Source organism: Netta rufina (genome assembly GCF_964035555.1).
Source record: "Netta rufina genome assembly, chromosome: 1".
Taxonomy (NCBI): domain Eukaryota; kingdom Metazoa; phylum Chordata; class Aves; order Anseriformes; family Anatidae; genus Netta; species Netta rufina.
Genome location: NC_140123.1, coordinates 62770445 through 62783540, shown reverse-complemented (window position 1 = coordinate 62783540; position 13096 = coordinate 62770445). Strand labels below are relative to the sequence as shown.

The 13096-nt window shown below is 34.3% G+C and overlaps 1 protein-coding gene across 7 annotated transcripts in view; it reads right to left on the bottom strand.

The window, feature by feature from the left end:
• ATP11A (ATPase phospholipid transporting 11A) overlaps positions 1-13096 on the bottom strand; it is a 123994-nt gene that overhangs the window by 27090 nt on the left and 83808 nt on the right. For all 7 annotated transcript variants that reach the window (XR_014618830.1, XR_014618831.1, XR_014618832.1 and 4 more), the window contains exons 8-17: positions 12737-12787; positions 10372-10436; positions 8734-8815; positions 7482-7632; positions 6241-6438; positions 4189-4362; positions 2562-2725; positions 2213-2284; positions 873-946; positions 532-635 (exon numbers count right to left, since the gene is read on the bottom strand). Coding sequence is in view for 4 of the 7 variants with exons in the window: in XM_084294767.1 (XP_084150893.1) it covers positions 532-635; positions 873-946; positions 2213-2284; positions 2562-2725; positions 4189-4362; positions 6241-6438; positions 7482-7632; positions 8734-8815; positions 10372-10436; positions 12737-12787 (1135 nt within the window). In the remaining 3 variants the exon portion in view is untranslated. The remainder of the gene's footprint in view (positions 1-531; positions 636-872; positions 947-2212; positions 2285-2561; positions 2726-4188; positions 4363-6240; positions 6439-7481; positions 7633-8733; positions 8816-10371; positions 10437-12736; positions 12788-13096) is intronic.

Sequence of the window (13096 nt, the reverse complement as noted above, 5' to 3'; positions counted from 1 at the left end):
AGTAGGTCTTTGTATAGTTACTTAGTACAAATGCAAGGACAAGAATTCAGAAAGTTTCAGGACACTTGCTATTGATAAGGACAGATGCCAGATGTCTGCCTGTATCTTCTCTCAGAAGCTTCTGTATGTAGAAGTAAGTCCTATAACCAATTAACTAGGATGAAGAAACAGCTGGATTTCTCTCTTGACAGACCATTGGATCGATATGATGCATGAACATTTCTTTCAGTTTCATTAGCCTCCTTCATTTCTAATTACCTGACAACTGTTTTGTGTAGTAAAACCTATAACTTACATCAATGAATACCTAATGCATTCCTATCTCACTAGAACTGCTACTTGGAAGATGAGATGGAGTAAAAATTCAGATAAGGAAGTAACATAAACTGCGTGTGTGCACTTGGGTATAGAATAATTTCTGTGCCTGGGAAGAAAAATCTGTTACAATATCAATCAGGAGGTCAGGACACTTAAAATCTTTGATATCACATGAACAACTCAGTAGAAACTTAATACCCGCTGGAATCTTACCACTGCATTGCGTTCAACTCTGGATCGTATTTGGTCAATTTTGCCTTCTTTAACTCTAGGAAATATGGAAGAATCTGCTCCCTTACAAAACAGAAATATATCACCTAGAAGAGACAGCACGGAATTCAAAACAGCCAGATATATTTGTATTCAGATAAGAAACCTTTCAAATAGATTTCTTCCAACAGTTTTATAACATTTGCACACATGCTGATACCCATTCCCCTTTTTTAATGAAAGGCACACAGACCATGGAAAAAATGATTAACTCTTTGATAAACCTGCAATAAATTTAAATGAAATAAAAACCCCTAACAGGACACAGCATGTGGTAGTCCTACCTGTTGAAGATTTAACAATTACACTCATTCTCCGTCTCACAGAATCAAAGCTCAAAACCTCTAATAATTCAAACCTGAAAAAGAAACAGAATATTTTTTTAAACAACTCTTGTTTTTTTCAGATACCTAAACTAGGTATTAAAGCTTCAAGCATATGGAATAAAATATCACTCCTAACATGAAAGGTTATATTGAATACCATGGAACATGAACTACTACAGAATGAAATAGGACACTACAAATAGCAAATGGAGAGGTGAGGGCTCAACTGCTAATTACTTGAAACAGAATCTGAATGTGTGATGTTCTGTGATGTTCTTCAATATCTAGTTCCCCAAACCAATAAATATAATTTATTTTAGCAGAAGACTAGAAACCTCGTAGAAGAGCACTATACTACCTAGAGAGTAACAAAATCCCTGCCTATAATACCTAGGCATAGCCATAGGACTTGAAATACAGAGATGTTTACCTGGAAGTCTTTATTTAATGTTCTTCAACTTCTAATTCTGACTATTCCTAAATGTGCCAAAGTAATTTAATGACTCCTCCTCAAGTGTCAACTGACAAGTTAATAAAATGAAAAAAAAAAACCCTTATTCTTGCCACTATTATAATTGTCATTGTTTTTATGATTTGACTTGATCATCCCACATTCCTTTGTTTTCTAGGAAGAAAAATGAACAGAAACTCCTGCTCTGCTGTTTTTATATCATTCATCAATTTATATACATTAATCATTTACTCTTTCTATCTTCTTTTCCCCCTTTTTTCCAGCACAAACATAAATATCAATCTTTTCAGGATTCATTTCTATAGGTATTGTGCTTAAGAAATAGATTTGATGGTTAATTAGCTCATTCAGTTCTAAGTCCTTACAACGACCTTACAGCCCGTGAAAGACCTCAATGTTTATTTCACTAAAAGCAATAGAAGATTCTAACAAAGATTTGGATCAGGACTATACCTACAAACTGTGATACATTTTGGGCTCATACCATTTTATTAAAAAATTACCATTTACCATATAAACAAAGGAAAAATATCCATAGTTCCTAACACTATTGATCTATAACATTAGGTCAAGAACCACCATGTCACACTTTTGTTGTTATTTCAATTTTCCTTATTTCATACTCTGTCAAACTAACAGACTTAAAGATGTAAAACTACAGTGTATGTTTAAAATTGTAAGTATTAGATCATTTACATTTATACTAAAATGCACAATTTGTGACTTTTTGAATTTTAAATTAACATATAGGGAAAGAATGATTAATTAAACATATCAATAAAACTTTCTTTCCTCTGACTCATTTTGATGTATTTTAAGTGCTCACTTTTCGCTGTTATTTTCCCGATTTAAGATCTCCATGTAATTGTCCTTCAGGCTTACATAGGTGTAACCAAGTCTGTAAAATGAAACACGTATAAAGAGAATGAACACAATAAAAATATAATATGTATAATATAATATGTCAGACAGATTTAAAGCTGAGTTTATCTTCAGAAAATAAACACAACTGTTTTTATTTGATTTATGAATATAATCATGATTGCATATTAAGAAAATCATCAGCTATAGATGATTTGGTGTTTGCTATTAGGATTTTTTTGCTGAAAACAACTTTGAACTTCAGTAATTAGATCTCCAAATGTAAAAAGTACTATACTTAATTACATACATACTTCTGTATTCCCTCAACTAAAGCAACTTCATCAGGTGATGATGATATATATATACGAGATTTTCTTGAGTGCTCGTTTTTCTTCAATCCATCTACATTGTCATCATCTTTTACTTGAACAGTGTGGCAAAGACAAAGAGCTCGGAAAAATAGCTCTTCTCTCTCCTAATAAATAAAAGAAATCATTGTCATTAGTTTTTATCACTTTCAAGTATTCCTTAAAAAACTTTTTTCTTTTGGAGGCTAGCAATGTCAGTAATTACTACTGTTTATTATCATACACAGGCAGTATCATAGGTCACCTGCCCTTTAAGAGAAGCCAACACTGTGGTGTCACACAACTGGTTAATAGCTGCTAGTACTACTAACACTGCCATGCAAGTCAAGCTGCTGATGGCCCCCCAAAACCCAGTGTACATCTCTTGCCTCCTCTGAGTTTCTACACGTGGCTAAAGGTTTTTTGTTTTGTTTTGTTTTTAATGTGTTTAAACTTTGACAACCAATATTAAATGCTAGCCAAGGTACAATTCTAGGAGTCCTGAATCCAGACAGAGCGACACAGCATCTGCAGCACAAGTGTTAACAGGTTTTAGAGATTTCAATTTCTTGTGCAGCTTGAACACCTCTCAGATCTATATAAAATAAAAGGAGTGTGACATTCTGGAGTGACAAAAGGAGTGACATTCTGGCAGCTGAAGCCAACAACTTCCACAACGTTTCAGATGGTTTGGCAATAGCACCTTAGCCATTTCTTGTTTCTGGTTCGAGAGTCACACCACAAAGAGATTTCTATTTCATGGATAAATGGCTGTGTTCTAACTGTATCTTTGTTTCTGAATCTTCTGTGCTGTTCAATACAAGCTGTGTCTGTGCCATTTTAATTTGAAGCCAAAAACACAGCTACCTTGGGACCATGTTCAGACGGGTAAAAACTGTAAGGCTGTTGAATTTAAGACGTCTTATTTTGCCATGGTGAAGGTTATGGCGAAAGTATGATCTGAGACTGTGTTGATATATTTTAAAACATATTGTCCATTGGTTGTGGTTATCCTGCCCATTTGTACAATGCTCGTCTGCTGACATGTGAATTCTCCTTAACCTTCACTTTTTTTAATTTGTTTTACGTTCCAAAAAAGCCAAAGCATGTACTTGCTGCGTGTAATACATTTCAGATGTGGCTATATTAATTCACTTCTAAAAGCAAATGAGTTTGATTATAAACCTTTCTATAACCACATATACCCTTAGTGATGATTGAGCAAGTGTTTGCACTGAACATTCATTTTCCCCTTTACGAGTTTCCTGCCTTGATTTCCCTACTGAAACAGGTATAAAATGGAAATCAGCTATTATGAATCTTTATCTATTAACTAGAGAAAGTTCTGCATTTCTTGGTTTTATTTAATTCAGTTTTACAGCTTCAGTAAGTTGGAAAACTTCCTATTAAGCATCTAAATCTTACTCTGAACTATGAAAGGAAAGCATTCATGCTGTCATACATTCCCTGCAGGTATATCCTTTGGTTACTGAAGTTCAAGAATGCTGTATTTCTGCAGTTCCCTTCATCAGCATAATTCATTTTTCATGTTTCACTGTAAAAAACAAGGACCTAGAAAGAGTCACCATACCTTTCCACTTGTTCCTGGAGAAGAATCTATCATATCAATGCCTGTACAATCACGAAGAATTTGGCCATTACAGATAATGTGTGGTATATAAACATGCCCCTCAATGCAACATTCTACAAATGCCATGTTGTTCTCAGTTAATGTTCCTGTTTTATCTGTGAAGACATACTCAATCTGCAAATGAACACAAATTAGAAACAGCAGGAATATGAACAGAGACCTTTCAAGGTATCTTAACAAATGGGCTGGATGTTACTGGGCTACACCTTTCTTTAAAGATGCAAGCTATTTCAGAAAAGAAAGACAAAAGTTTCTTTCAGGAATCATCTTCCATGGAAATGGGGAACTAATCTTTTTTTATCATACAAGAGTACCAGTAAAGCTCTCCTACCAGACAACACTTATAAATAATGTTTAACATACTTTTACTCTTCTCTCAAGCTCCTTTTTGGTTTTTAATGTCTTGCTAGCTGCAAAACAGATACTCATGGAAACAAAATGAATAAAAATTTCATTTGGCAGGGATGATTACTTAATGTGCATGCCTGGATTTGCATCAGTTCCTTTCAGAACAGTCTTCAGGCTACTGTCAAAGTTTCCCACTACAACTACTCTAGTGTAAATGAACACTGAGTAATTATCACGTACAGTTATATACATGTACTAAAAATATGTGCATTGTTATTGCATTGAAAGTCTCTTCTTTCTGTCTCAATATTGATTTTTTGATTTCTTTTATCTTTTACAGTAAACCATGGCATTAAAGGCTAACAACGGCAAAAACAAAACTGAAAAGTGACCTCACCAGAGCTGCACAAAGGGGAAGGATCCACTTTCCTGTTGGCAACACTCCTAATGTAGACCAGGGGTCTACTGGCTACCTTTGCCACAAGGGCACACTGCAGGCTCATGTTGAGCTTGGTGTCCCCCCGGATCTCCAGGGCCTTTTCTGCAAAGATGCTTTCCCCTGGGTGGGTCCCACTGTGCCCCATCACCCAGATCATTAATGAAGATGTTAAGCAGGACAGGACCCAGTACTTGGACCCACTGGAGCGCTGCACTAGTTACTGGCCTCCAGCTAGACTTCATGCCACTGATCACCACCCTCTGGGCCTTTTCGTCATCAAAGGGTGTCTTTTCATCTCCTTTTACTTTAAGGAATTTAGATGCTTATATAACCTCCCTCTATAGTAAATTGAGAGAAATCATTACCTTCATGAAGTGTTTATCCTTTACTAATACAGTTAACCATGATAGGCAGAGCTACTTATCTAGCGTAGCTACTTAACAACCACTATATAGGTATCTATAATATAGATGATCTGTTCAGTGAATGTGGAAAATTCCCAAACAGCTTAGATTATATATCTACTTTCTGGATAACTTAAATTTGGTGAGGTGATTCAGCCTAAGGTCTCAGAATCTGCAAACGATTCAGAAGATATATAAATTTGCTCCTGCTTGAATGTACAATAATAATATTATTTGCCAAAGATATATTGGCAAATATATATATATATAGGCAAATACATATTGGCAAAGATATATTAGCAAATATGTAAGAGAGCATTTGTGTAGGAAAAATTAATACAGAACTAATCTTCTAGATTAGCTACAATATATAAAATATGTTATGAAACCCTAAAATAAATTTCAACAATGGAAACACCAATGTAATGAGTAATGTAGTACTTCTAACTGATGGAAGGGACTAAAGTTGCTTTAAGCGACTTGTATCTGGGTACTCATTAAAAGCAAATTTAGATGTTGTCTGTGTTTCAACACTTCGCACATCAGGTCACAGGTATTTTCAAAAGTTCTAAGTGGTAATTTGCCTTCAATTGACCTAGCTGAGAAATCAGAATTTTTGATTCTGAAAATCAGAAAATATCACATTTTATTTTAAATTTAAATATCACTAAAGAAAATTCATTTTACATCTGCAAAAAAACACAGTTGCAATGAATTTTTAAATAAAAAATTACTGTACATCAATGAAATTTATTTTTATGGCAGAAATAGTAGAAAAATGTATAATTTGATGAAATTTACCTGTCCCAACTCTTCATTGAGGTCAGAAGTATTCACCAGTGGTCCTTCACTTGTCTCTTCATCAAACATCTCCTCATCCCATGTAAGGAAATAAGAACCAAGAAATTTTTGCATTTCCACAGTGACATACATGGATACAGGAATAATGTAGTTGAAAAGAACCATGAACGCAAGGAAGTCTGTAAATGCTTGAAGAAACTGCCAAGGAAACAAGACAAAAATACTAATTTTTCATGTACCATCAAAAACTGGAAGGTGACTACTTAGATTTGCAAATTATTTTTTCAAACAGTTTTCAAACAGTAAGCAACACATCTCACAGTTCAGCACAGAATGCAAACTTTCATGATCTATAACACAACTATTTGGGCATAAAGAAACATCTTTTTAACTTTGTATTTTTCTTTAGAAACATACAGTTAAAGATACAAGTTACTGCTGCAAATTTCTAGAGCAACTAATGAGAGGGATTGCATATGAATGGTGAACAACTCTATGTGAACAAGAAAACAATATGCATTTGCATATTCACAAATTACCAGAAGAATATCACAAAACTACAGTAAGTCATTCAAGGATTACTAGATTACATAACCTTCAGGCAGTATCATCATCATTTAGTGTAACGAAGGAAATTTTTCTCCACTTTGGGAATATTTAGTGAAGTAATACTATGCTTTCTGTAATACAGGGCTCAGTTCATTTCTTGGTATTCTTCCTTGACTATATCCTTGTTCTCATAAGGATGCTGGACACTGGCAACTGTGCTGGTCTCTAGTGCTCGTAACAGTTACAGGACTATATGAAACTGAGAGGTATTATGACAGAGATTTCTACAGTAGATTCTTCTGATCAAATGTCTGTTATGTAATTGCCACTATTTGGGCGATTCTTTTCAGTCCTATGTTTCTTTGCAAGAGTTGAGCTCTTCTCTTATTGATGTAACTCACATCAATACCAGGAATCTCAAAAAATAAACAAACAAAAAACCCCACATATTTGCATGAGAGTTTTTATACTAAAACAAAGACCTCATAATGCTTAATCAGTCTTCAGTTAAATTCACATAAACAACTTATGTGCAAAAATTCATATACAGGCTTCCCAGAAAATATACCACCACCACTGCTGGGAAAAGTAACAATTCATGACCTGTAAACAAGCAGGCTGTATATACTTTTCAGTAGAATTCTTATAAATGTAGGGTTTAGTGAAACTTTTTTGGTATTTTATTTCCATACCACATTCCTTTTCCTTTCTGGCTCTGTTTTCCAATTATACCATGGCTCATCACGATAGTCTTTACTCTGCCAGACATGCTTCAGGACAGTATTTATTAGCGCTTTACTGATGAGAATACAGAGGTATACAATAAGGAATACATTCATTGATCTAAAAGAAAATAAAGTAAAAATTAAAATGACAATTCCATTAGTATACAAACTACAGAGATTATTAAAAAAATACACTTGTTCTTCAGCCTAACATTTGTTGCAAATCTAACAATGGCATGATGTTAATAACTTCTCTACAGTGTTTTCCCAGTGGAGAAAATCATTATCGAGGACCACCTTCTATTTATAATGTTAACTGCTAAAATTATGGAAGATTACTTGCAAAAATACTTTAATAGAAATAAAATGCATCTAGAACGTTTTGCAACGTAGCTGCAATGGTTCAACTGTTACCGTTTCTAGACAGATATAAAAAAGAAAGAGCAAGAACACTGCATTTAAAATTATGTTAACATTAATGATGGGCATGAACTAAAAACTACGGGTTATATACCAGTAAGGACAGAAAGAGGCACATCATTACTCAGTCACTACATAAGAGAAGGGTTGTCAGCTGGTCAGTACATATTGCCTAAGTCAATGACATTCTTTTATTCCACAAAGTTGGACACCTTACACAGACGTGATGACTTCAAATAGTAGAGCAGGACTAGAATCTAATCCTCTCTACTTATTAAAGCAGAAACAAACAAACAAACAAACGGATGAGGGAATTTATGATTTTAGATAAAACAACAAAAACTTGCCACACATAGGCTTTGTGCTATTGCAGTTGGTCCAAACTGAAAGGAATTATTTCTACTGAATTCAATTTAATTGTAATATAAAGTAATGCTAGGATACTGAAGAACGTAACCGTGGAAAAATGTCAGTAGGTATATTCTAATCAGTAAAAGTCCACTGGAACAGCTAAACTATCATATCTTAAAAAGGTAAGCGTTGCATTAAGGTGGTTTCTTTTGTAACGATAAATTGAGAACCTTATCTGGAGTTATATGACTCATTTTATAAATCAAAAATGAAGCACACAAAAATGAAAATTTTAAGTCTTTTTACCTCTTTTTTCTTTCTTTAAACCACATTTTCTTTAAAACACATCTTTTAATCACATACTTTTAGCAAAATAAAAATAATCCCCTTTTATTCACTATTCAAACATGCAGTTTTCCAACCCCAAAAGAAATATTGAAATTTTTACTTTTCTACAGCAGATCTTTTCTGTGATTTTGACTGGTAATTTAATGCCATCTTAGTTTCCATGCCAGTGTAGATAGCAACACCTGAAATTAGACAATTTGTTTTAATAAGATTGTACAGTAGAATAACACTTTAATAACAATACAACTCACTAGATTATTATACCCTGACATTTCTCTAAGTTTCTATGGTCTGAAGAAAAAGGATACAGATTGGGATAATACTCAAACACTAAAAATGGCTTTAATATTTTGGTTCTTCGGGGGAAATCTTAAGAATGGCATTTCAGATGACATTCCAGAGCCACATTTTCCAATTCCTAGCATGTTCTCTGCTATGAATGAAAGCCAAAACAAAGCTGTATTTTGAATAAATCATCTTGTGTTTTTAAGACCTTTTTTTTTTGTTTTGCTTTAATTTTAGAATCAAAATTATATGTTGTAAAAGAAAATTCAGCAATGGCTAAACTACAGGATACATGGAAGAAGAATAAAAGAAGGCTACTGATTTAGCTTTCCTCAGAAAAATCTAATACTTAGTGAAACAAGTGATCTTCTGGTATTACTGAATTCCTGCTAATAATTCAGATTGAGAGACTAACCCTCAGAAGATTAAAAACAACTACAAAAAGCTGTAAACAAGGAAACGGATTTTAAGGGCATATTAAATCAGCACCCCTGCATACTGATAAAAATAATATAGTTTTGGATATGGATCATACTGGGGTAATGGCAAACACTGCATGTGTTACACAGACCAGGAATAGCCACTTACACACCTCTGCCTGATACACAATTTAACTGAGATCTCAAAATCATGCTCTCAAGTTTATGTAAATGCTACAAACTAATTGTATTAGTTATCTACTTCAGATACCAATTCAAAGCAAAGAGGGCAAGTTTAAATTAACGTATACTTATAATGCTTTTTTTGGAGAAAAAAATCTAAGATTTTGATGTTTTAGGCTGAGTACTTCATTGCTATTTAGGATCTTCTTTTTTGGAGTATGGAAGTTGTACACAATAGAGGATGACTTGTACCCTTGTCCCTTTCATTACCAGCAAAGGGTTGTTTGTAACACTGCAACTATAACACAGTAACTACCCCTACCACTAGGTTCGCTTGAAGAATGTCAGAAACATGTATTCCATGTTGTGCTTCCTATTTCTGCTGAAGTATTAAAACACTTCCATGGAATGAAGACAGATCACACAAACAAAATACAGTGACTAGTGGAAAGTCTAATTTTGAATCAGGAACTGTTTAGGTGGATTTTTTTTTTTTATATCATCCTATTTATAGATACCTGCCTGTTTTGACAAGTGAGCAAAACAGATTTAACACTTTTTATCAAGCTTACTACCTTGTTTGGAACAACACTTATTCACAATGCTTGTTCAAAACCCAAATATTTACAGGAATAATTTGAGTTGTTTTTACCCCTCCCCAAAATCTCTATAGTCATGGAACATCATTAATACTAACTTTATTGCATTTCTAGAAACAGCAAACCTTATTGGAAAGTTGTAAATCAAGTGATTCAATAGAAATCATATTATTGGTAGCAACTCTAGATTTGTAACTTTGTTTGATGTCTGCTTATTACTTCAGCATTCACTGAAATAACACAAATATTTACCAAAGATTTTTTCTGTATTCTTTAAAGTGGCTCCTCTAAGGAGCAGATTTTCGGATCCTAATGGCCTGTAAAAGACAAACATTACAAAATGTAAGTATTTAGAAAGAGACAGCAGGCCTTAATGGAAGCCATCTAAGACAGGAAAGTAGTATTACTCAATTAATTTTATGTTGTGTGAAAAAAATTAATAGGTGTTACTTAAAGCACTTAAGTGAATATTAAAAAAAACGTAGATACCTACAATTAAGCTAATAACCTTACAGTCCAAGTCCAGCATTAGCAATTTCATTTTGAAACGTGTTGAGAAAACAGTAAGTTCATTTCAACCATGTATGTAAATACCCAAATAAAGATTCATCATCCTAATTGCAAGTTACTTACTTTTAAAAATACTAATTCATGTCTTTTTTTAGGCTTATATAAATTATAGTTTCGTTCATGTTAGAGTTACTTATTAAAGACAGTATGTTCTGCCCTTTCATTTCAAGTATAAATGGTATACAAGGTATTGCTTGAAATTTACTGTATACTTTTCATAGCATAAAGATGAATATAGGTAAAATAACTTATTGAGAAGCAGGAGGAATTACTGTAAAGATCTTCATAGAGTCTAAAATAGCATTTTGGAACGTATGTAATACAATCCACCATGGGAGTGCAAAAACAAGGACTTCTTTACAGACAGACAACACGCAGCGTTGTACAGATGACATTTTAAAGTATTGCCAGACTATTTATATAGCAATGGAAAAATAAAAAAAAATAAAAAAATAAACTCAGTAGTTTTGGATGTTATTCAAAGAGTTCAAAAATAACAAAAAAAAAACAAAAACAAATCAGGGAACTCTAAAACAAAAACCCCAGGGCCATATCTCTGATGTTCTGATGTAAAACCTGCTACGAGTTCCATTTAAACCAGTGGTGTGATGTTACGTGAATGATTTGGTAATAAGACATTGTATCCCGATATAGTAAAAAATGCCAACAGTTCTACTACTAGCGCTGTCCAAGGAATACTAGCCTTAATGCCACAAATTCTCTTCTTGGTCACAGTGTTGCACACAGAGCAGGCTATTGCTGTTTTGATTAAAAAGGAAAGTGCTCTTCAGAAAGAAGAAGGAAGAAAAAGGCAGTGTTCACAGCAGACTGTAGCAATCTACTATTAAATGATGCATCACTCAACACAGAAAGGACAGGAGGATCCTCAGGAAAGGATACCTCCTGCCTGGAAGCAGGCAGCTGTCACTGCAACAGCTCAAGAGGCCAGGGCTCTGCCTGACCCTCTTATCTCGGAGACCCCCAAGCAAGAATATAACCCAGAACAGCTGAGAGGGACACGATCTGCTCTGGATGGTGACAAGAGATTTTTACTGCTTTGCAGTGCAGTCATAGATGTTTCCTTTGGGATCACTGACATGCTCAGCAGCCAAATTTTCCCTCCTCTTTGCTTACTGAGATAGAAAATTACCTATCTACAGACACACTGAGTTTAAGAAAATACTTAGCCAGAATGAATTAACTTCCCACATGCTGGGGCCTTGGATATAATCCAAGTGAGACAACTTTCCCTCCTATTGCTTTGCCTCTGTGGAAAGAACCTGAACAAAATCGGGTACACAAAGTCTTTTCCTTGTTAGTACACAGAAGATCTTATACAGAAGAGACATGAAGACTCATGACACATTTGTACTGCTTTATTTTTATTCTCTATTTGCCATACAAAGAATGTCCTGGGCTACACTAACTGCTCCATGAGGAGAATCTACCTCACTCACTTCAGGATGAAACTTATTTGCACTGGAGGAAGACCCTTCTAGGTGCCAGACCCACGATAACAAATCATCACTTCCTATACAACATATAAAGTCCATTTCTTTGGATGTTGCCTTCTTGAATACACACAACATTTAAGACTTCTTAGACAAATGTACAAATACAAATCCACCCCTCAGTAAAACTAAACATGACATTTGGTATGTTTAATCTCCCTGAAGACGAGGATGAAGAAGAGGAAGAAGAGAAGGAAGAAAAGGAAGAAGAAGGAGGAGCAGAAGAGGAGAAGGAAGAAGAAGAGAAACACAAACACAAAGACCTCCTGCTAATGCAACAATATTATCAAAGTACTGTCAAAATACTCTCAACATCATTTACAAGCTAAATACATACCAAATAAAAGCTCAAGGAAAAAGATGAAATATTTATGATATACACAATTACAGTCTATAGACTTTTAAGAGAAAAATGCTTTATATCAATAAGACAAGACAGCACAATGTTGGTAAAACAAAAGTAATTCTCATTATTGATACCTTAACAATCAATCCTAACAGTGATTATATGTGCATAAACTCTGCATTTTCCTTACCTTGCAGTAGGCTCATTACTATCATGGTAAATATTTATTCGACCAACAAATCTGCAAGGGAAATATACAAGCAGTTTTACACCAGAGCTAATTTGCGTATTGCTATGTATGTATCTCTCAATATTTCAATTTTTTTAATGTACAAGGACAGGTAATTCTCTTTATATACAGGTCATATATATACAAAGAAAACTGGAAGAGCAAAAGCAAGTTATCAATAATTCAGTAACTGAAGGGGAAAAAAAATGCAAAGGCAAATGCTCACCAACCCCCATAAATAGACATCTCCAAGCAACAGAGACTACCCCCTGCCTGCTGTTATCTTGCTGAACATGATATGAATATGGCACTGAGTACCCC